This window comes from Hirundo rustica, chromosome 10 (genome assembly GCF_015227805.2).
Source record: "Hirundo rustica isolate bHirRus1 chromosome 10, bHirRus1.pri.v3, whole genome shotgun sequence".
Taxonomy (NCBI): Eukaryota; Metazoa; Chordata; class Aves; order Passeriformes; family Hirundinidae; genus Hirundo; species Hirundo rustica.
Window position 1 is genome coordinate 13,838,396 of NC_053459.1, and position 22,518 is coordinate 13,860,913.

The window sequence follows — 22,518 nt, forward strand, 5'->3', positions numbered from 1 at the left end:
GCTGGATCATGTCAGCTGTGTTTTTCCATGTGTCACCATATGCTCCACGAGACTGACTGAGTGCAGTAAAGTATCCCTCCTCCTGCCCCTGGGGGTGCCTCCACGGCTGCTGCCAGCCCAGCCTGTGCCAACACAGGCCCTTGCAGTGCAGCTTTCATGGCAGCGTGTGCTGCTCCTCTGGGCAGGTTGAAACTCCTAGGGAGTTCAGCTGATCCATGGGTCCCTCGCCATCGCACTGCTGCCTGGGATGCAAAACCCCTGGTGACCATCATGATGGCCCCACACTGGTCCCCTCCCCATAGAATCATAAAGTTGGAAGAGACCTTTAAAATCATGTTCAACCTTCATCTGCCTTGCTAAGCTGCACCTGCTCTCTTCTCTCATGGCAGAGATGTTTTGAGCACCATTTCCCAGTGAGATTTAATAAAGTCCTGGGGTTTGTTCTCTTATGGGGCTTCTGGAAGCAAGTGTGCTGACCTTGGTGGGGGACTGGAGCCACCTGTGACAGCAGCACCCTGCCACCATCCCTGCACCAGTGGCTGTCCGGGGCCAGAACCTCACTTCCTTGCCAGGATGCTCACAGCAGCTGCCTCTGGCCTCACCTCCAGCCCCTCTGAGGCCGAGTTATTTTTCAAAGTGCTCCAAGGACACGAGTTGTTGTTGCCGATAAGGGTTGAGGCACAGCTCCGCCCCAGCAGGAAAAGCTTGTCCCTGGCTTCGGCTGGCTTCCCATCTGCCCCAGAAAACACTGTCCCACCTCAGCAAGCAGCATCCCTGCAAATCCGCCGCAGATTCAGTGACCGTCCCCGTGATGCCACACTTGGTAAGTGGTGCCCACGCTGCTTGGGTGGTCTGGGGGCTCGGGACGGGTGGGAGCCACTGTTGGCTCTGGTGAGCACAAGTGAGATGGAGGAAAGGAAATGCCAAGCCCAGCGGCGCTCTCAAGTGCCGGTGTAAGTCCAGGAGAGCTCCACTGATGTGGGGTGTCTGTAGGTGGGCGTTGCTCTGGGGTGGGCAATATCCCCCATCATGAGGCAGCACTGGCATGTATCCCAACCAGGGAGGGACTGGCAGAAGTCTGCAGACCACCACCTCAGAGAGTGCTTCTGTGGGCTGGGAATAGGTGTTGGGTCAGGCTGAATATCCCTCCAGCAGGTCTGATGCTGCCCTGAGTCCAGGCAATTAGAAACACAAGTTATGGTGCCCAATCCTATTTGCCACTGAGCTCAGAGCAGCCCTGCAACAGCCCCATCACCCAGTGTGTGCAGCACAGCCCTGTGTTTCACATATTCTCCTGCCCCAGAGCCTGGCTTTGTACCTGTGGAGACATCTGATGAGGGTACAGGTCCCCCCCCAAGCCTTCCACGGACCCATGCAGGTCCCTCCTCAGCTGCTGCTCTGCAGGATGTGGCTGTGAGAGTAGCATCGCTCCTGTTGACACAGGGTGGGCTGGGACACAGAGTAAAAGCCCTGGGGAGACATCTGGGAGGGAAGCGCTCCCTGTTCCCACAAATGGAGTGCTGGGGGGTGCCCCATGGCCAAGGCAGCTGCCTATGCTGCTGGTGTCTCAGAGGTTGATCCTGCCGCATTTTTGGCTGCAGAAGCCCCTTCCCCAGCAGTGTCTGCCTGTGGCTGCACGGGGTGAGGCTTGGTTCCTTCTCCAGTGCAGGGCGGTGATCCACGTGTTGCTGGGGCTGGGGTCCCTGCTGGTGGGGGCACAGTCCCCATCCTGCCCCCCTACCTGCCAGTGTTACGACATCTCCAAAGTCTTCTGCTCAAATGAAAGAATGCGGGAGATCCCAGAGGACCTGCCAGGAAGTGCCACCCACCTCTTCTTCGTGGAGACAGCCCTGAGCAGCATCCACAGCGGGGACTTGGGCTCCAGCACCACCCTCACCAAGCTGGTCTTCATTAATAACAACATCCAGGAGCTGGAGGCCGGTGCCTTTCAGGGGCTGCCCAGCCTTACCGAGCTGGAGGTGTCAGGCAACCCCTTGCCAGCCGTCAGCCTCGGGATGCTGGCAGGGCTGAGCAGCCTCAGCAAGCTGTCCCTCAGCGCCAACGCCCTCCGCACCCTGCAGCCGGGGCTCTTCACTGCCTCTTGCCGCCTGCAGGACCTGAGCTTGTCAGGAAACAGGATCGAGGCCCTTCCCCCTGGCATCTTCCGCCCGCTCCGGCGGCTCCAGACCCTGGACCTCTCGCAGAACGCTCTGGCTGAGCTGCCGGATGGGCTGCTGGCCCCACTTGTGGCTCTTCGTGTCCTCAAGCTCAGTGACAACCTGCTGGCACGGGTGCCTCCTGGTGCTTTCAGGGCACTTGGCCAGCTGACTGATCTCCACCTGGATGGCAACCGGCTGGAGGAGCTGCCCTCCGGCCTCTTCTCCAGGCTGCGGGCGCTGCGGCGGCTGCAGCTGCAGCACAACGCCCTGGGCAGCCTGGCCCCCGACATCTTCACAGGTCTCCTCAACCTCACAGTCCTCAGCCTGGAGGGCAACAACCTGGCCACCGTGCCTGCCATCCTGTTCACTGGCACCCCTGGCCTCCTCCACCTCTCGCTGGCTCGCAACCAGCTGGAGACGCTGCCCCAGGAGCTCTTTGCCAACCTGTCAGCGCTGGAAACCCTGGTGCTCTCGCACAATGCCATGGATCACCTGCCTGCCGGGGTTTTCCAGGGGCTGGCAGGGCTGACGGAGCTGCAGCTGAGCCACAACAACCTCTCCAGCCTGCCGGCGAGGCTGCTGGCTGGGCTGCCCCTCCTCACCGCCCTGCTGCTGGACCACAACCGCCTGGCCCGCCTGCCACCGGGGCTCTTCGACGCCAACGACGACCTGGTGCGTGTGGGGCTGTCTGACAACCCCTGGCTCTGTGACTGCCGCCTCTCCTACCTCCTGCGCTGGCTCCAGAGCTTTGCCGAGCCCCTCATCCACGGCCAAGCCTTCTGCGCCGGTCCAGCGGCTCTGCAGGGCCAGTCCCTGCCGGAGGTGTCCCGCGGGCAGCTGCGGTGCCCGGCAGCGCTCGGTGAGCCCCCCGAGGAAGGCTGGGACGCAGACGGCCCGGGGCAGTGCACCTACAGCAGCCCCGAGGGCAGCGTCAGCGTGGCCTGCAATGGCACGGCCTGCCAGCGGCTCAGCCTTCGCCTCCCTCCGCCCGGGCCCGAGCGGGGCTCGGGGCCAGCGCTCCGGGGCTCCTGGCTGCTGCGCTCCCGCTGCGGCACGCTGCAGGTCAGCGTCCTCGTCACAGCGCGCGGCGGCAACGAGGCCGCATCACCCGCGGTCCCCACGGCGCCCTAGAGCTCGGGCAGGCGTTTGCTTCTGCTCTGGCAACATCTGAACCAGCCTGGGAAACGAGCAGCTCCCAGTCTCGCTCCGCTACCGCTGCCATGGTCACCAGCTGTCACCGAGCTCTCCGCGGCAGCTGGCCTGGTGGTATTTATCCTCTCAACTATGTGTTTCCTCTGTATTTCAAATATAATTAAAATTTATCTGTTATTTCTGTGCTACTAGTTCCCATGGCAGAGAGAGGAATCGTTCTGTTCCCCCACCGCTGTCTGTGTGTCTGGGAGAGGCAGCGAAGGTCGATGCGGTGCACTGGGATCTTGTCAGGAGCTGTGCATGGTGTGGCATCGGTGCAGGTGCCTGGTGGTGGGTAGGTGCCACTCTGGCATTCTCGTGGTGTGCTCACGTCTGCCCGCTGCAGCCACCTTCCCCTGGCACTGCAGAGGGAAGAGAGGCCCAGCTGCAGCCTGGCAAAACCTCAGGACACGGATTTGTGTTGTCCAAGGGAGGTGTGGGTGGGTGCTGCTGATTGCCCAGCAAGGGGCATGAGCTGCCTGGCTGCAGGGTGACCCCGAGTGTGCACAGGCAGGTCCCCCCCTACCCTGGCAGGGCTTGGTCTGCAGCCTGAAAATGCAATGTGGCAAGTTTCACATAAACAAGAGGAAGAACTTTTCGGTGAGGGTGAGTGGGACAGGTTGCCCAGTGAGGCTTTAGAGTCTCTTTCTCTGAATGTACTCAAAAGCCATCTGAACAAAGCCATGGGTACCCGGGGAACCCTCCTTCAGCAGAGAGGCTGGACTAGATGACTTCTACTGGTCCCTTCCAACCTCTCCCACCCTGGGATTCTGACTCTGTGACCTGTGGAGACGAGGCACAAACTCCCAGCAGCGCTGCCCACCCAGGGGCGACAGGTAAGGCGTGTGCTCCCCTGGGAGGGTCGGTGTGGTGCACACACGGGGGTGGAAGGGCACAAGGTCCGTGTGAGAGTGTCCCTGTGTCCGTGCGTGTCAGCTGGGCCCGTGTGCGTCTGTCCGTGCCCGTGAGTGTCTGCGTGTCCCTGTGTCTGTCTGTCCGTGCGTGGCGGTGCTGCGGCACCATCTCGTGGCCATCGGGACCGGTGGGGACATGGGCGCTACGACATTGACACTGGAAAGGGGTAAGGCGGATGAAAACGTGCAGTAGTTTGTTTTTAAATTTGCCAGGAAAAGTGCGATGACACCCAGCAAGCAGAAGCTGAGCTTTTACAGGAGCGGGTGAAAATGGAAGAAGTTTAAATGCAATCAGTGCAGTCACCCATTGGGAAGCGATGGATATCCTGTCAGTTTGTCTTTGCCCCAAAATGAGCATCCCACAGGATGCCCTGCGCTAGCCAGGAGCTCTGGATGTCACCACGAGAGGGTTTTTGGCTTGCACTGAGGTGCAGCACACAAAACTAGGGCCAGCGAGGTGTGGAGCTGTGGGACTGAGCACAGAGCCCGGGTGGTGGTGTATCTGTTGAGCCACAGATGTTTCACTGTTTGTAAGCATCAAAAAATGGCTTCAGAACTGCACTTTTAGCTACATAAGGCAAATCCTGAGTAATGAAACAGCTGTCTGCTGTGTCAGTGTTTCTGAAACTGGTGAGTTACCCTGGTGGAGATATGGGATCACAGAGACCATTGCCTGCAAACAGGCTGGCCTGGAGATCTTCAGCTTTCCCTGGCTGTGACGAGTCAAGTGGTGCCAGCAGATAATGCTGGGGAGTACGTGACCGCGTCCCTCCAAGGGGTTTCTGCCGTGGCCTCCTGCACTGGGGGCACAGCTCCTCTGCTGGCTCCCCGGCCGTCCCTTATCTCCCCACACAGACGTGTCCTGACCTCACGTGAAACTGAGTCCCATGCCTGGGATGTGGATAAAGAGCTGGCCAGGTGATGAGACCCCCATCCGCTGTCCTCACTCCTCATATGGCATGGCTCCCCGGTGACCGAACGTGTTTGTAAGTGCTCAGACATGTAAGTGATGCAAAATGCTTCTTTTTTGCTCTTTAAAATGTGCTGGGAGGGGCGGTGTTAAGGGCTGTTGGTCATTTCCTTGCAGCAGGGAGCAGGGAGGCTTCAGTGCCATGAGCTGGGACCATCTCCCCATGACTCTGCCTGGCTGGAGTGGGGGACAAGCGTGGGACCACAGTGAGGGTTTTAAAAGGACTTTGTGGTTCAAAACTGTTTCCATCCCCACATACTCAGATGTTTCCACATTTCACCCACTGCACTGCTCCTGCAGCAGAAGTGAAGCAGGCACTTCTACAGCCACAGCTCCTCCACCTGAGTCTCCCTGGGGATCTGCAGTGGCTTCTGCCCTGGGAGCCCTGAGGGGCACCCTGCACAACTGATGTCACCTCTCATCCATCTCTCTTCAAACCCAGTGGCTTTCAGTCTCCTGTATTTGCTGATGCCTGAACATTCTTTAAAAAATAACTTTTCATAGCAGATTTACCCTCCCAGAAGAAGTTTTTTTTGCATGGTCAGCTTTGATGGTCACCCGAGAAACCTGTACCTCTTTTCTCTGCTCCCACCCAGAGCTGTGAACTAAAAGTTGGAAACATGGTCCCCGTGAGGTGCTCAGGCCAGTTAAATCCCAATTAATGTGTTAGCTGAGTGTTTCCAAACGTTGCCATGGAAGAAGTGGGCTCTACTAGTACGTGTGCGTCAGTGATTTCGCTTCCTACCTGCAAGGTCAGAGCCCCAAATGTTAGGTGTTAAAGAGTTCATCTGTGGACATTCCAAGGTTGTAATGAGCCTTGCTGTAAAGCTTGGTTGCTGTTCACAGGTTAACTATTTCTGTCAGTCAGAGCTGCATAACCAAGGCCAAAATATGCTGCAATTAGCAAGAATCCTGACAAACAGATGCTTAGAAACTATGTTTTAAATCAGCCCCCTGAACTGAGAGAAGCAGCAATGAAACAGCAAATCTACTCAACACAGTGTGGAAAGTCTAAGCACACAGGGTCCTCTGGTCTTGGCTGGCTCCTGGGAGCCTTGCTGATCCCTCATTAGCAAGTGCAGGGCTGACTGCTTCTGTTGTTGTATGAATGGGTTGTTGCCCTGCTGACTAACTGGACCCACTGGGGCAGCACTAATGGGCAGCAGCATTTTACCTTCTTCACCCAGGCAGACTGAGCCTACAGTTCAAACATGTGAGAAGAAGGGGCAGAGAACAGACTGTCCAGCCCTTGTCCCTCCTGGAGCATCTCCCAGTGCAAGCCATGAGCTGGTTTGCTTTGCCTCTCCATCCCTTGGTACCAACAGCAGTGAACTCGTGTAAATGCAGCATATGTTTGCTTGTCCAGTCTCTCTCTTTCTCATTAAATGAGTCATGGTATGTGAAGAGAAGAGTCCTGAGAGCTGAACAACAGTTCATGAGCTGTGGACAGAGATTTCCTGTTCCTCATAACTGATTTTTGAAACCTTTCCTTTCAGGACAATGTACCAGCATTTCCTTTTGCTTTTCCTCTTCTCCTTCAATCCTCATAAATGTCAAGATCAAATCCCAGGTGAAGATCCCTACGAAATGCCCAAAGACTACCAGGAGGTCTACAGAGGGACAAAAAATGATGTCAAAGAGATCCCAAAGATTGCAAAGCCCTTTGTTTCTGAGATGATCTTTGTTCAAACCAGCGTCACTGCTATAAGGAAAGGTGCTTTCAGGTACATGCCCAACCTGATCAAGATTTTGTTCATTGGGAACAAGATCAAGACTGTTGAACCTGGAGCCTTTGATAATTTGGACAAGTTGAGGGATTTGGACATCTCTGGTGCTTCATTAGAAGAACTATCTGTGGGCACTTTCCAGAACCTCCCAAGTTTACAGAGGCTGGAGCTGAGAGACAGTCAGCTCAGATCTATCCCCAAAGGCCTGTTTGATGGGCTGGAAAGTTTGGGAGAGCTCTCCCTGCACATCAATGCAATCCCTTCTCTTCCAGAAGGCATTTTTGATTCTCTTGTCAATCTAACTTTTTTGGACCTGTCTAGAAACAGGATCACAACTCTTCCCGTGAATGCCTTTAGCAAACTCACCCAGCTGCAAGTCCTCCGGCTGTATGAGAATGAGTTGCAGGACCTCCCAGAGGGACTGCTAAACAGTCAGCTGGAGCTGCTGGAGCTCAGCCTCCAGAGGAACAGGCTCAGGGCACTGCCCCCCATGCTTCTGAGGACCCTGCCTCACCTGGAGAAACTCCTCTTGGACAACAACCTCATCAGTGTTCTCCCACCTCAGGGCTTTTTTGGTTTAAACAAACTGAAGTTGCTGACTCTGGGCTCAAACCATCTTATGGAGCTCCCCTGCTGCCTTTTTGACACCGTGCCACACTTGCGGGAGCTGGATCTGGGCAGGAACAGTTTGGCCACACTTCCAGATGGCATCTTTGTCAACCTGACATCCCTTGGCAAACTCATCTTGTCCCACAACCAGCTATCAGCCTTGCCAAGAGGAGTCTTCTCTGGGCTCAACAAGCTCTTGGATCTCCAGCTGGACACAAATCAGCTCTCTGCTCTGGATGAAGGGGTCTTTGCTTCTCTCCCAAGTCTGAAAACCCTCAACCTTCGAAAGAACCAGCTGGAGAGTGTTCCCCAAGGGCTCCTAGACCCCCTGAAGAAGCTCAGCTCAGTGTATCTGAGTGGTAACCCATGGAGATGTGACTGCAACCTCTGCTACCTGCACCGCTGGATCCTGGGCAACAGGGAAAAGGTCAAATTGTCCACCCAAGTCTCCTGCAAAAGCCCACCCCACCTGGCAGGGCAAGCAGTAACACTGCTGAGGGACGAACAGCTGATTTGCCCAGGTACTCTGCCACTCAACTCCACACCATCACAAAGGACGTCAACATTCCTGTCACGTGGAGCCGTGTCCACAGCAGCACCAACCGTGCTGTCATTGGCATCCTTTCCCATCAGGACACTGCCAACCACTCTTTCACCTGTGGTCACTTCTGCTGTGTTGCCAGCCATGCCAGTGGAGGCTGCCTTCACCACTCTGTCACCAACCAAGCCATCTAAGGCCTTTGTCACCATCCCACCACCAGCTGTGCTGCAGAAGATCTTCAGTGCCAGCCCATCAACAACCAATGATCCCAAGACCCCCATCACCACACCAACAACCAGCGTGCCCGAGTCCTTCACCACCACATCATCACAGACTGTGCTGCCAGACACCTCTGTCACCATGCCATCAACAGCCACTGTGCCCAACTCCTTCATCACCACATCATCACAGACCGTGCTACCAAAAGCCTTCATCAGTACCTCATCACCAACTGTGCTGCCAAAGGCCTCCACTGCCACGCCACCCTCATCAGCTGAGATGCCCAAGGCTTCCATCACCACCCCATCATCGGCTGCTTCAAATTCAGCCATCGTAAGGCTACAGCCTCCTGGGGCCACCCACCACCACTCACCTGTGCCACCCCCTCTAGCTTCAGCCGCCACACTGGTGCCAACAAGCCCACTGGCAGCCACCACCAGACAAGAGCCTCCTGCTCTCACAGTGCCCAGGGAGAGGCCAGCCACCATCCCACCCATGCCCCCCCTTGTCTCAGCTTCCTCCAAGGCACTCTGGCCATTCCCCAGGACTGCTGCTCTGGGCACAGTCCCGCCGGCCTCACATTCACCATCGCACCGTGCTCCTGCCCCAGGCAGGAAATGGGGCTATTCCACCACCTGTGACCTGTCCACAGCTGGTGCCCAGCCCACCCCCACTGCCCCCCAGCACGTTCCTGCCCCGGCAGGCACTGCCCTGCTCCCAACGCCTCCCATCCCCGCACTGCCAGACAGCATGAGCCCCTGTCCAGCCTCCCCAGCCCTGGCCCCCAGCACTCATCGTGCCTGGGGCTCGTCCCTGTGGACTAGCCCATGGCAATGCCAGCTGTCCCTGGCCTTGGGGCTGGCCGTGCTGGCACTGCAGGCAGCCTGCACACTCCTGGGAGGGGTGATCGCCCTTCTTCTTCACCAGGACACTCGCCACCACCCCGGGCCACCTGTGAGGCTGCTGAGCCTTCAGGCCCTGGCTTCTCCAGAGACCCCTGAGCCAGCCCCGGCACCACCTTGAGCTTTCCTGCCCCTGTACGACCTGGGCTGTGCCAGTTGTCCTCCTTTGGGGTCTGCAGCCGTGCTGGCCGCAGGGTGCGCTGTCCCTGGGAGGGGGTCCCGGCACCCAGCCTGATCCCAGTGCAGGGGGTCCCAGCAGCCAGGCTGTTTTGGGACGACTCCTGGCCATGCTGGGAGCCTGCAAGCCTTCGCGCGGTGTCCCTGCCTGCCGGCCCTTCTGCCAGGGGACACTAGATGGCATCCCGACACAGGCAGTGCCGCCAGCGCCGGACCGCGGCCGCCGAAACGCCGGAGCCCCCGCAGCCGCCCGCCGGGACCCCGCCGCACCGCGGGCATGACCGCTCTTTGCTCGGGGGGTCCGGAGCCCCCACCCGAATCTCCTCCCGTCCCTGGAAGGTGCTTGTAGTCCTTGGGGAAAGATATCACAAGGCTTCCTGCCCTGCGCCCTGTCGTCTTCCCTGTGCCACGTTACAGGATGTGTCAGTGTCTGTACAACCACCGTACCCAGAGCTCTTCCCCTCTCCCGCTCCCTCTCCCGCTCCCTCTCCCTTCCCTCCTCCCGGATATTAAAGCCTCCCCTGCATGTCTGATGGGCTGGTGAGAAGACTGTTTTCATCCTGGGGCTTTTCTTCCCATGACCTGCTGTGGGGGATTCCTGTTGCTTGCTGGAGTGTGGGGTCCCCAGCCAGTGCTGGGGTTGGACCAGAGCTGACCCTCCACAGGCAGTGGCACTGTGAGACAATAGAGAAGCTTTTCTTCCCACTCCTAAATCTCAGGTCTCCCAAAACCTCTTTGTGGTGCTGCCTGCCCAGACCCTCTGGCAAAATGATGTTTCAGCATGGCTGGCCACGTGCTTCTTTACCATAACCTCACCTGGTGCTGAGTCCTGGCTGCAGGATAGGAACAGGTCTCTTGGGAAACTTGGGAGGAAGGGTTGATGAGAGCCTCCACCTCCGCAGTCCTGGGCTCCTGCCAGGCCCAGGGAAGTGCCAAACTTAAACAAAAGTGGCTGTTCCTCTGTGGTTTCTGCCATCACAGAGTGTTGAAACCTTTCCTGGGAAGTTTATTCCAGGAGAATTTGAGCTGATGAACACAGGGGTTGTTCCCTTGATTCGGGTCTCTACGTACCTTTTTTTTTAGCTCTAGGTTCAGTGGTGTTGCCCTGTGCAAGGTAAGCTGCTCCCAAATTTGATCACAGTTTTTACAGGGTTGCAGGTGTCTGTCTTCAACTCCTTGCCATTGCTGCTGGCAATGACCTGCTCCGTCCCGTCCTGCGTTTGGGTGGCCTTCCCCAGTTGTGTGGCACAGCGGCTGCCTGGCTTGGAGGTGTCCCAGGGAAAGAGTCCCTGAAAAGCAAGAGTCTGGATGTGTGTTTCACAAGGAAAAATGGGAAAGCAACTCAGAAACCTCCTGGCCAGTGAGTCCCCCAGTTCCCCTGCCTGGTGCAAGACGAGGGGAGGGGGAAGGGGCTTCGTGCTAGAGTGCATGCCTGCAGCTATGCATTAGGGACCTGGATATACATCCTTGCTAAGAACCTGTGCAGTGTTACAGGCCCTTCAGCTACTCCTTGAAGTCCTGCTGACGGCTGTGAAATACGGGAGGCGAGCGTGGGGCAGCACATCTGGGCGGGATGGAGCAAGCAGCTCCGGGGCCAGGGCTGGCACGGCAGGTAATGAGATACAGATGAGGGGGAGGGAGTGTTTTTTCTGGCAATCCAGATGGACTCGGCTTAATACTTGATTTAGAGGGTTTGAAAGCGGGGCCTGGCTGCTGGGGAACAGACCCCGAGCACTTCCCGAGGTGATGAGGGGGGGTCTCCGCTGACTTTTCAGATATTTAATGGCCCAGCGCAGTCTAAACAGGGAAGTACTTCGGGGTGAGATTAGCACAACATAATCACATCTTAAAAGGTCTTCGGAGACACAAGGCACGTCCGCTCTCATATTAATTACTGATTATTAATAAAGCTGGGGTCAGGCACGAGGTGTTCGCTCCGGAGCACGCCGGTTCCCTCTTTGCAGGGCGGTGCTGTATCTGCAAGCAGCACAAAGCCCTGCAGCCTCCACCTGTGCCCATCCAGTTCTGGAAGCCAAATGGCCAACATTCCTACAGCTGCTTTTAAAACTAATTTGCCCCATAATACCCCGAAAGGGCCACATCTTTCTAAGTGCCCAGAACACCTCTAAGTGCTTCAGAGTGCTGTAAAATAATAACAGCCAAGGGTGTTCTCAGCACGGGAATTTCCTGCTATGATCGATTTGTAATTTGCAATGAAAATACAGCGTGCGTGTTCCCGGGGCCAGGCTGGTGCAGCTGGCTCACAGGCAAGATCAGCTCCCTCCAGCACTTCAGGGCCAGTCCTTGGAGGGTTACAGCTGGGCTGGGCTGGGAGGAATTAGCAGCTGTTCCCATTTGCCCCTGTTGTCCCCAGTGTACTCCAGGAGGGAAGGAGCTTAGAGGGCTGCAGGTTGTCCAGGGGGAGATGTGCCTGAACACCCTGTGGAGCAGCACCCTGGGGTTCCCCGCTTGCCGAGCAAGAGCAGCCAGAGAGCACGTGGAGATGAGGCAGAGCATGGGGATCTGCACCAGGGAGATAGATCAGTGTTTGCTGCTTCACGGCCACAGCTTGCTGCAATGAAGGTGCGTGGCTGGGGCGGAGCTGTGGAGTGCAGTCCCCAGCACAGCCTCTCCACTCTGCTGTGGGCAGCCCAGGCATCTCTTTGCAGCATGCCACTGCGCTGGGGAGTGGTTGGTAGTTTTTAATCTGTGAATTTCTCTGGTTTCTCTGAACTCAGGTAAGATTCACAGCACATTGAGGAGTGCCCAAGATTGCCCATGTACTGAATGAGACATTACCTCACTTCAGTCTTCCTCTTCTTGCTGCTCCTTGCACAGGATGCCTTTGCCTTGGGAAAAAAAAAAAAAAAAAAAAAAAAAAAAAAAAAAAAAAAAAAAAAAAAAAAAAAAAAAAAAAGTTGAGCATCCCTGTTGTGACATCTCCAGGCGGCTCGTGATACTCTACATCTCTTCCCAGTTGCTGTGACTGCCTGAGGCCCTCACAGCCTCAGGTGACCAACTGCTAGAAGCAGAGACAGGACACCATACAGGGCTCTCCAGCATGGTCTGGAGTCCTGCAGCTGCTGCTGGCTCTCTCCCTGCCCTGTGCAGCTGAGAAGTGGTTCCCACAGCACCGTCACTATGCTGCAGCACTGACCTATAACCCTCTGCGTGTCAGTGCTGCCAGGAGCCCCCCATGCTGTGGGTGTGGTTGCCTGTCCCTGCCACCTGCCTCAGTTCCCTTTCCTGTCCCTGGGGCACCCCATGGGCAGGAAGGGGGCTCAAAAGAAAAACTCTTTCTTGTGGCTCTCGAGAAGGGGGGCAATTAACACCTGCATGAGGGGATTTGCACAATAACCCGCACGAGGAACAAGCCTTGGCCTTTGGTGGGCAAGTCTCACTGCTGGCTTGTGATGGGAACCTGTCCCAGCTTGTGGCCACGCTGCCACAGCTTCCTCCCTGCATGCCTGCCTCGTGTGCTGGTCCCAGACATGCGCCGAGCTGTGCTGGGAGCCGAGTCTCAAAAGCTGCTGGTGTGGTTTGAGAGGCATGGGGCACTGGGCTGGCTTCTCTGTGTGCTGCGGGCAGAGCAAGAAGGAGCTGGTTTGACACCTGTTCCTGAAGGAGCAGGGAGATGCTGGCAATGCCACTGGAGAGGTGGGATGGGCAACACAGGACTTGCAGGTTGAGGACACGAGCTGGGGCAGCTCCCTGACACAGGAGGCAGCCGCTGGGATCAGCCTCAGGTCTGGCTGCACAAGCATGTGCAGCACTCATCCATCCCCTATTGCAGTCAGCAGAGATGGTTTGTGGGCTGGCAGGCATTGCTCAGTGTGCTGCTGTGCCTCCTTGATGCTGCTGATGGTTTTGAACACCAGCACCACTCCTCTGTGTGTCCTCTGGATGGGTTGTGTCCCCCTCTTCATCCTTCACATTCAGCATCCCTCGTTTCACACCCGTTCACAGTACCCACCCAGCCACATCAGGCTGCCTCTTGCAAGAAGCCCTGTGAGACACACGGAGCAAGAGCTCAATTGGGACATTCCTTCATTTGCTTTGCCCTTGGCATCTCACAGCCCCAGCGCAGCAGAGTTCCCCCTGACTTCCCCAGGGGCACACAGGGCAGCGAGAGGACACACAGCATGAGGGATGAGGCTCAAGCAGATGGGGCGCTGAAACCCCTGGCATTTTCATCCTGTCTGTCTCATGCCTTGGGCTGTCCAGGCTTTTATCCAGGGTTTGGGCAGGGCATGAGAGCAAGGGCAAGAAAAACAAGCTGGCGCATCCTCCCTTGGGCAGTGAGAGAGCCCGGAGGGGCGGAAGTTCCTGTTTGTTTAAGGTGCAAACAAGTGCTGTTAATCTGCTGCCTGTTTGTATTTCTTTAGAGCCCCTGAGTGTGGGGGGAGCGGAGATGGGGTCTCCCCTTTGTGCGGGGGCAGGGTCAGGCTATTGGAAGTGGAGGTGAGAAAACACAGAGGGGCAGCTGGAACCTGCTTTGGGAGGGAAAGATTTTTTTCGGCTATTTATGATAATTAGTGGGAAACGTTCCTCAAGCGTTTCAGATGATTCTGTAATGAAGTTGGGTCGAACGTTTCTGCTTTGTTCCCCTGGAACCATTAAAAATCCCCCTTCTTTGGCTGCCTTAATGCAATACTGAAAAGGCACAATGGCATAAAAGTGGCTCTGGGCAGGGCGGCACGCCTCCCGCCCCGCCAGATAGAGCCCTGCAGAGCCCAGATTTTCTGGGTTATAAACCTCAGCACTTGCAATGTTCATGCAGAGGCTGCTGTGGATCCTGTGCCCAGGGCTCCTTCCTATCCCTGATGCTGGTCAGTGTGTGTGAGCACCACTGAGGCTGCTGTGCTCAGGGGGAGCAACGGCCAGCACAAACGCAGCAGAGTGACAAAGGGCAGGCACAGCCAGAGATCCCATCACTCCACTGCTACAGAGAAGCCACCTTCTGCCCGTGGCTGTGCTGGGAATTTGCTGTGCTGGGAGAGAACCAGTCTCCATTCAGGGGAAAATGGGGGGTTCAGCTCAAAGGAAAGTTCTGCTTAGCCAGTGTTCTTCTAAGCCAAATCCTGCCCTGCCTGCTGGACCTGGCAGCACCCAGGCACCAGCGCAGAGCAAGGGGCCTGAAATCCAGCTGTGACCCTCCAGGTGAATCATGAGCAGTCTGCAAGAGCTGGCTCAGTCTCTTCTTGCTTTTAGCAGTGGAAGGCTTTTCCAGCATATGTGATGAAAAGAAAATCCACCTGCCTGATCTCACACATCTATCAGCACTGTTTCCCCAGGGATGATGTGTAAAACTAATGGGAGCTCTCCTGCTAAAGCTGTTATAAAAAGAGAAAATGGCAAGGGCTTTTAGCATACTGGTGGGGGCTGAATGTGATGGATTTTGGCCTCCCCATCAATATTCTCATGTGGACTCCAGTCGATCTCAGTGTCCTAGCACTGAGGCGCAGCAGGCAGGGGGGAGCTGCTCCCCTCCTGCTCCTTTTTTGGCTGGGCAAGGGCATCTGGGGAGTGCTTGGGCACTCAGGGTGGGCATCCAGCAGTGGCACAGTCCTGCAGCTCTGTGGGGCAGGAGGGAGCCGTGCCTGCTGGCCAGGCACCTTCCCCCCAGCCACAGGCGGTGTCTTTCATATAGCGACTGCTAACGGGGAGCGCATCACCCTTAATGCCCAGCCCCTGCCCCATGGCTGGAGCCAACACGCCTCACTAAGGTACTAAATAATCCAGCTGTGGAGGAGAGGTTAAGGACTGGGAACACGGCTCCCCAGGAGCTGCCCCAGCCCTCTGCCTTGCCTGTCCCTGCCATAATCAAGCAGTCATATCAATCCCTTCACTCCTTTCAATGGGGAAAATTTGCAAACAAATTCCTGCCAGCAGGAATTTTGAGCTCTCCTGCATGGTGGAATAAAGATACCTGTCACCTCTGCCCTGTCCCCAGCTCCAGCTCATGCTGGGAGCGCGGCTGGGGAGCTCCACGCTCTCCACGGGGCTGGTGACTCCAGGCAGTGTGGGAATGGGCTGGGAGGGCTCTCAGGAAGAGCAAAGGGCTTTAGTTTTCCCTGAGATGATGCATGGCCCGCAGTGACGGGGTGAGGCAATGAGCCCTGCTGTGAGTCAGCTGGAGTCCCTACCTCGGCTTTCTGTCCCGGCAGGTCCTGAAGCACCACTTGAATTATGACGCCTTTGCCAGTCCCCATGCCTGTACCAGCAATCTTTTTTGTGGAAAAATCTCAAGATACACGGTAAATTTTCTGTGGGAGCTGAGGCAGAGGTACTGGCACTGAGATGAGTATTTGGATGGCGCATGTCTGCAGGCAAGGGCAACGGGTCCTGGGCAAACTGCGATGCGCTCGGTCTCAGAGACGGGGATTTCAGCGCCGGTTGCTGCCCTCACCATGCTTTAGAGAAAATACTGTTTAACTCTTGGCAAAGTTTGCAGCGGGAAACCCGCTATCTTGGTCTCTAGGAAGCCTTATGGAATGCAGGTTCCCGAACACACCGCAGCTCTGGCCAAGCCTCTGGCAAGCCTGTTTGATGGAGCAGGTACCTCTGGTACCACCCTGCCCAGCACATCTCCACCCCATCCCTCCGTTCCGCCCCCAGGTCCGGCGATTGCTTTCCAATGAATTATTTACATGAGTTCTCGGCAGCGGCCGGAGACAAAACCTCAGGTACGGAGTAGCAGCACGCTCCTGACCTTTCCCACCGCCGGACAAACGGAGCCAGCAGCACGAGGCGGGCACACAAAGGCGCTGCGCCGGCCGGAGCGCTGACCCCGCTGTGCCACAGCTACCTGCTGCTCTGCCACAATGGCCCCGCGGCCCCGGCCGGCCTGCCGGGGCGATGAAAAAGGGCCCGAGATAATAATGAGCCTGACTACCACTGCTCTCTTCAGAGAACTGAGTCAACTCCTTGGGAAGAAAGGAAAAGAAAAAAAAAAAAAAAAAAAAAAAAAAAAAAGAAGCAGGGGGAAAAAAAAAAAAGAAAAACCCCTCTTGGATAATAAAGAAGTAACAAATGAAGACTGAATGCCTATAGAAGGCGTCTTAACCCAGTGAAGAAAAAAAAATGTCAACATCTGTGGAGCTGTCTGCAAAAACAGACCAAACCCCTAATGAATACCCTCTAGAAAAGACATTCACTCGAGGAAAGGCAAAAGGCTACATTTTTCTATGGAGGTATAAAGATTTTGATGAATCTGCCCTTTCCCTTTCCAGTGCAGTTGAACCAAGCACTAATGTTCATCTTCAGCTGTATTAAAGAGTGCGGAGGGGGGCAGAGGGGGGAAGAGTCTTGATCTGAAAGCTTATGGGGAGGGTGGATTTAGGGAGCCTGGATAGACGTCTGAGGACTAAAGCAAGGAAGAAAAGCAACAGGCATTAGAGAAAATACTGTTTAACAAGAGTTTCCTTAGTCAACCCATTTGAGCAGAGATTGGTGCACCATAAACGTAATCCTCTTAAGGCTGACTTAAACGTGTTTGTACAAAACAGGGAAATATAATATGAATGTAATAGTCACGTTTGCTAAAATGCTTAATAAAAAGACAGAAGTCCTTTATTTTGATCTTCAGATCCGGTGTGGGCTTGAGGCACAGCAGATGTTTTCTCAGAAATCTGTTTGGAAAAAAAAAAAAAAAAAATGTAAAGAAATAGAGAATACGGTTGTGTCCCGGTTGGCTGTGTCACACGGCACCTCAGCAACTTCCTGGGTTGGTCTCTGGAGAAGGCAGCCCTTGCCTAAGGAGCCCCCAGGCTTTGCAGAGTGCAAGGGGAACCACTGGGAGCTGAACCTCAAAACACTTGGTGGGGAGCACTTGGTAAGGCAGGTTTCAGGTGAGGGGGCACAGGCAATTTTCTTTGCTGTGTCTAGAAGCTTTGGTGGGGGAAGCAGAGCTAAGGAGTAGTCCCCAACTGGAAATGTTGCAGTCAGAGTCAGACTCAGACCCAGCCAGAGCTGCTGTGGAGGGACCATATCAGTTATCCTCAGGTGCATCCCACCTTGTGCTATGGATTCAGCAGGAAAACCAATGGGTGGAGTTGTAATCACCATCTTAACACCTACATTAATCACAGATGAATTTGAAAAACATGAACAAAATGTTGTATGGTTTTGGTTTTTTTGGGTTTTTTTTCCTGTTCTGTAGAGTAATCATAGAAAATACTAAACTGAAATGGCAAGATTTGGGTTTGACTTTGCTTGATAAACATCTATTTAACACTAGCCATAGGACCGTACAGCATCAACACTAATTGCAAGCCAGAAGCCAGTAAAATTATGTGTTTTCCTCAGCGTTTCTCACACAGATATCATCTTGCCCCAGGAAACTATGATTCCCCCTTGGGCCAGCCTGGGTGGGTGTTGGTGCTTGGTGGCTTACAGGACTCGGATCAAATCTTGAACCAGTGCCAGGGTTTGTGCCGCAGGTTTCGGTCATGCCACGATGCCCCTATGATGCCACCTCCTGGAGATGAAGGGGTGAGATGGGGACAGTGCTGCTTGCTTTCTGCTGCAGCAAATGTCAGTGTAAACTAGGTAAAACTTGTTTTGTGAAGAAAATTTCCATTCTAATAAGAAAAGAAGTGCCTCGGCAGTTTTGGAAGCACATCAGAGGTTTTCTGGTATGGTCCACAATGTGTACAGCAAATGCAAGGCATCTTCTGTGGAGAGCAGATATTTTCCACAATAACAACCTTTTTTTTTTTTTTTTTTTTTTTTTTTTTTTTTTAATCATCTGTTCTTCCAAGTAAGAAGAAAGAAAAAAAGGCTTTGAAAGCAGATAGTTTCTGACTGCCAGGGTCCAGTGCTTGGGCACTGCAGCAGTGAGCAGGGATGGAGCACGGCAGTGGAGGGGAGCCTGGGGGTGGGAGGGTGAGGTGGGTCAGTACCCGTGCCTGGCTCCTGTCGGTGGGTATGTGCAGAAGTTTGATGCCATGGGGTTCAGGTCCCTGGCATCAACCATCACCCTCTCTGTCACTTGTCACCAGGTGGGGAGGGAGTATGACAGGTTCTGTGTTTCCCACCAGGCACCTGCTAGGGAAGGTCTGCCAGGGCTACCAAGACAGGTGGCAGCTCCAGGGAGAAAACAGGGGCATTTGGAGCCAGACTAGTGGGACACATGCCTATAATGCAGCTCATCCAGGTCTGTGCAGCCAGATGGGGATGGCTGGTAAGCTCTGGTTCTGGTCTTGAAAAATCAGTTCTTGTTTAGGTGTGAACCGGTGAAAAAACACTTAAACCGGCCAACCTGCTGCCTGCAGAGCATGGTTACATTTTTGATAATGGGAAAATAGGAAATGTGTTGTTACGGTCCTCTATCACTTTTCTTTTGGAGGCTGCATCTGTGACCAAGGGAAAACTAAACATGGGCGGCTTTTCCACAGGGCAAGGAAGCTCTGGGCGCTCAGGGCTGCTCCTTCAGGCAACAGTGCCCTCGTTCTGCTCTGGGCAGCAAACCCCATGTGTCACATCTTCCCAGGTGCCCCAGGAGGCAGAGGAAGCGCAGGAGCAAGGCCGAGCGAAGTCCATCAAAACAGAGCCAAGGAGCCAGCAGTCACTCGCTGTTTCCCTGTCACCCCCTGCAGCCGGGTGTGAACTTCCCAGGCGGAGGGCAGGGTGTGCAGCCCCGTGTCAGGGAGCAGCGGGGCCGAGCACCGGCCAGTCGGGTCTGGGGCGGATAAATGCGAAGGGCTGCAAAGCGCAACAGCCCTGGGGGCAGGGGTAGCGTGTCCTCGGTGCCGCCCCCTGCTTCCTCCCACGTCTGCTTAGTTTCTCTCTCTATTATCCCACTGGTGACAGCAGAGCCTCCAAACCCTGCTCTGTTTCCTTCCGGCACACCTGGTTCCCGAGCCTCATGTGCTAAAGGCACATCTCCTCGCCGGCAACGTCGTTACTGTAACGGGAACAACGCAGTTTACAGCCCAATAAACCCCGGGTCCTTCTGTGCAGGCTCCCCTTACGCGATGCTAATGCTTACAAGATGTGCAGCGCTGCGGGGCAGCCCCGGGAACCCACGCCCAGCGAACGGCTCGTGTTTTACATCGCTCCGCGGCCGCAGCCCTTGCTAATTAATCCCAGGAACGAGCCTCCTGCTCTTGGCAGCCCCGCGGCCGCTGGGCGCCGGTGCCCATCGCGGCTCCCGACGCCCGGCACGGCTCTGTCCCGCCGGGAATGGGTGTCCCCGGCCGCAGCCCACCCTCCGTGCCCGCTGTGGCCCGCAGCTCGGGGATGTCGGGGATGTCGGGGATGTCGGGGATGTCGGGGATGTCGGGGATGTCGGGGATGTCGGGGATGTCGGGGATGTTTATAGCGGCTCGGCGGGATGCCCGGGCACCGGGGGAAGCACGGCATTGTCTCGCAGCGGCGTTGTGATCACACACTGCGTCTAACGTGATTTACATCCCATATTCGACCTCTGGCGACTTCAAAGCCCGGGCGAGAGGGGGATTAAGTGGAGGAGCTGGGGCCAGGGGAGCCGGGGGTGGGGGCCTGGCTCACCTTTGAGCTCCCGTCATCCCCTCCCAGCGGACCCGGAATAATCATCTCCCTTTGTGCTGCCGGGGAAAGCCGGGGTGCAAACACAGGAACCTTGTCAATATTGGTTTTTGAGAAGACTTTTTTTCTATTCTCCCATGTCTGGAGTTTTTGTACCCAAATCCCTCCGAGGCTTCCCAGTCTTCCCCTGGGAAATCGTGATCCCAGGGGTCCCTGCTAACACCAGCCATTGATTGAAATTTCACACCCACCTGTTTGCACACAAGATTTAATTTGGTTGATTCTTCATGCCCTTTTCCTGCTTAATCGTCAACCTATTGACCTTAATATTAAAAGGGGCTAAGGGCGAGGGAGAGAGAGACTACATTTCTGTACGGGAACAAAAGCTGCCAGAGAATAAAGTAGGCACGGCCAGCCCTGAGCTAATGAGTCCCCGCTGCACGCAGGAGCAGGAAGCGCTGTGTGCTGCCCTTGGCTGGTGCCGTGCTCCTGTGTGACGGGACACGTTTCACTGACCATTCCTTTCCTCATTGCCCTTTACAGGACCCACAAGTTTAATGTCATGAGGGATGGGAGACCACCCTGGCTGAGCCTGGGCACCTACCGGCCTGCTGGGGCGGCTTTTCTCCCCCACACTTGTGCAGGGTGACTGCGTCTCGCCGAAATGTTTCCTGTTCAATGGAAGATGCCATAGGATGGAGGAAAATTGGCTCCAGCAATGCAGCAAAATCAGCAGCAGTGGACACAGGTCAGGAGTGATCTGCACACCTGCACGGCTGTGCTGGTCCATGCCTTATCTGGGTGCTGCGGTGTGACTCTAAGACACGCATCAAAGCAGCGTAGTGCCACAGCCTGCCCCCGGAGATACCGCTGCCCCAGGGTAATGCTGCAGCCAAATCCTGCTCCAGACCCGGCCCTGAGAGCTGGGGCTGGACCAGGAGTCCAACAGTGCATCCTGTGCCCGGCACCAGGCAGGCTGGGGGCAGAGCTGCCCTGAAGTAACCAGCGCAGGGGCTCTCTCAGCCCCCGGGCTGGCAGTCACCCGGGCAGCACTGCAGCACGTGTCTGTCACTGCCGTGGCCAGGCGGCCTCCCTGCTCTCCGGGGGTCAGGCTGCTCCCACACCTGGTCTTCCTCAGAGCACAGGCGAGGGAAGGGAAGGAGAAAATACTTGAGGTGCCCATAGAAGTTGGAGTGAGGGAAACACAGCCTTTCACAGCTCAGTGGAAGCAGGGGTGGGACTGTCCATTCCCACTGGTGGGACCGACAGGATGCACAGAGATCAGTGGGGTGCCGGGCTGTGCCGGGACTCTGGGGGCAGCAGGAGGGGCTGGGTGCACCGGTAAAGGCTGGACACGGCCTGCAGAGCCCCACATGTAGTGTGTGCACACCCATGGGGACTGGCATGCAGCTGCTCCTTGCCAGAGGCATGTGTCCAGGCCAGAGGTGGGACCAAAAGCAGCAACTATGGATGGGGGATATCAGCCAGCCCAGACCCTGGAGGGCTCTGACCACCTTCCACACATCCCCCTCTTTCACGGGGTAGAGTTCTTGGCGGTTTCTGCACTTGCAGATAATCTGCCTGCTGGAAAACCGAAAAGGAAAAGGAGGACTATTTTTTATCCTGCTCTGCCTTCACTGACATGAAACCGGAGCTGTGTGGGAGCGGGCGAGCGTGTGGCTGCGCTCACACGTGTGTGTGGTGAGCCGCCTGCGTCCCGGCCCCGGCTGGGGCCGTGCTGGGGGAGCGTGTGGGTGCGGGCGCATGTGTGCCTTCCCCAGGGGGACCGGCTTGGTCTGCAGAGTGCGGTCGTGTTTATTTAATATCTGACGTCCCTTCTGTCTTCAGCGCTGACATCAATTAATGAGTGTCTGAGCGCTCATTGCTCAGACAATGAGCAATGCGGCCCAGATGTTCCCTGGCGGTGGCCTCCCTTCCTTCACCACTGTTATGTGGGTGATAAAAAAATCCAACGGGGAGTTGCATTCTGGACAGCGTCGTTCCAGGGCCGTTCTAGGAGCACGTGGGGGGCTTGCAGGTCAGCTAACCCAGTGGGGATGCCCACACACAGGCAGCTCCCGCCCCAGCCCCTCTGAACCGAGAGCTGGGCTCTCATGGGTGTCAGGGAGCAGGGGCTGTGCAAAGTGCAGGAGGTGAAAGCAACTGGCAGATGGGCTGATCTCCAGAACCTCCTCGAGCACCTCCCTGCCCCAACTGCAGCAAAAGGCTTTTGCCGGCTGTGCCCAGCTGCCACGCTGCTGGCATGCTCCCTTGCCAGCCAGAGATTAACACTGCAGCCTGTCATTTCATAAATACCCTCACCCGTGAAACAAGAGACAGACATGGCCTTATCAGAGAGCCACAGCGCGGCTGGGGCCCACACACACCCAGCTGAGCACCGTGCTGTGGCTCTGCAGCTGCACAGGGACTCCGGGTGCCCCCAGGATTTGTCCTGTAGAGGTGGAGCAGGGTCAGTGGAATACTCCTGACTGGTTTGTGAGGGCTGAAATAGAAGGCAGCGTCCCCTCTGTGTTTTCTGCCATCAGTAGGACACGCCACCCAGGAAGATGCTCAGGTGGCATGTAGGGGGTAGCCCAAGT

General features: G+C 55.9%; 1 protein-coding gene across 5 annotated transcripts; it reads left to right on the forward strand.

The window, feature by feature from the left end:
• The first annotated feature begins 447 nt into the window (after window positions 1-447).
• LOC120757212 (carboxypeptidase N subunit 2-like) lies at window positions 448-9,636 on the forward strand. 5 transcript variants are annotated; one of them, XM_058422009.1, is made up of 3 exons: window positions 448-823; window positions 1,665-5,266; window positions 6,731-6,962. In XM_058422009.1, the coding sequence occupies exons 1-2, from the start codon at window positions 812-814 to the stop codon at window positions 3,288-3,290; spliced, it is 1,638 nt and encodes a 545-aa protein (XP_058277992.1). In that variant the 5' UTR covers window positions 448-811; the 3' UTR covers window positions 3,291-5,266; window positions 6,731-6,962. The 5 variants fall into 5 exon arrangements, with proteins under 5 accessions (XP_058277992.1, XP_058277991.1, XP_058277990.1 ...); XM_058422008.1 differs by lacking the exon at window positions 448-823 and adding an exon at window positions 5,831-5,986 and having other exon boundaries at window positions 3,286-5,266; window positions 6,731-9,636; XM_058422007.1 differs by lacking the exon at window positions 448-823 and having other exon boundaries at window positions 3,286-4,186; window positions 4,478-5,266; window positions 6,731-9,636.
• The last annotated feature ends 12,882 nt before the right edge of the window (window positions 9,637-22,518 follow it).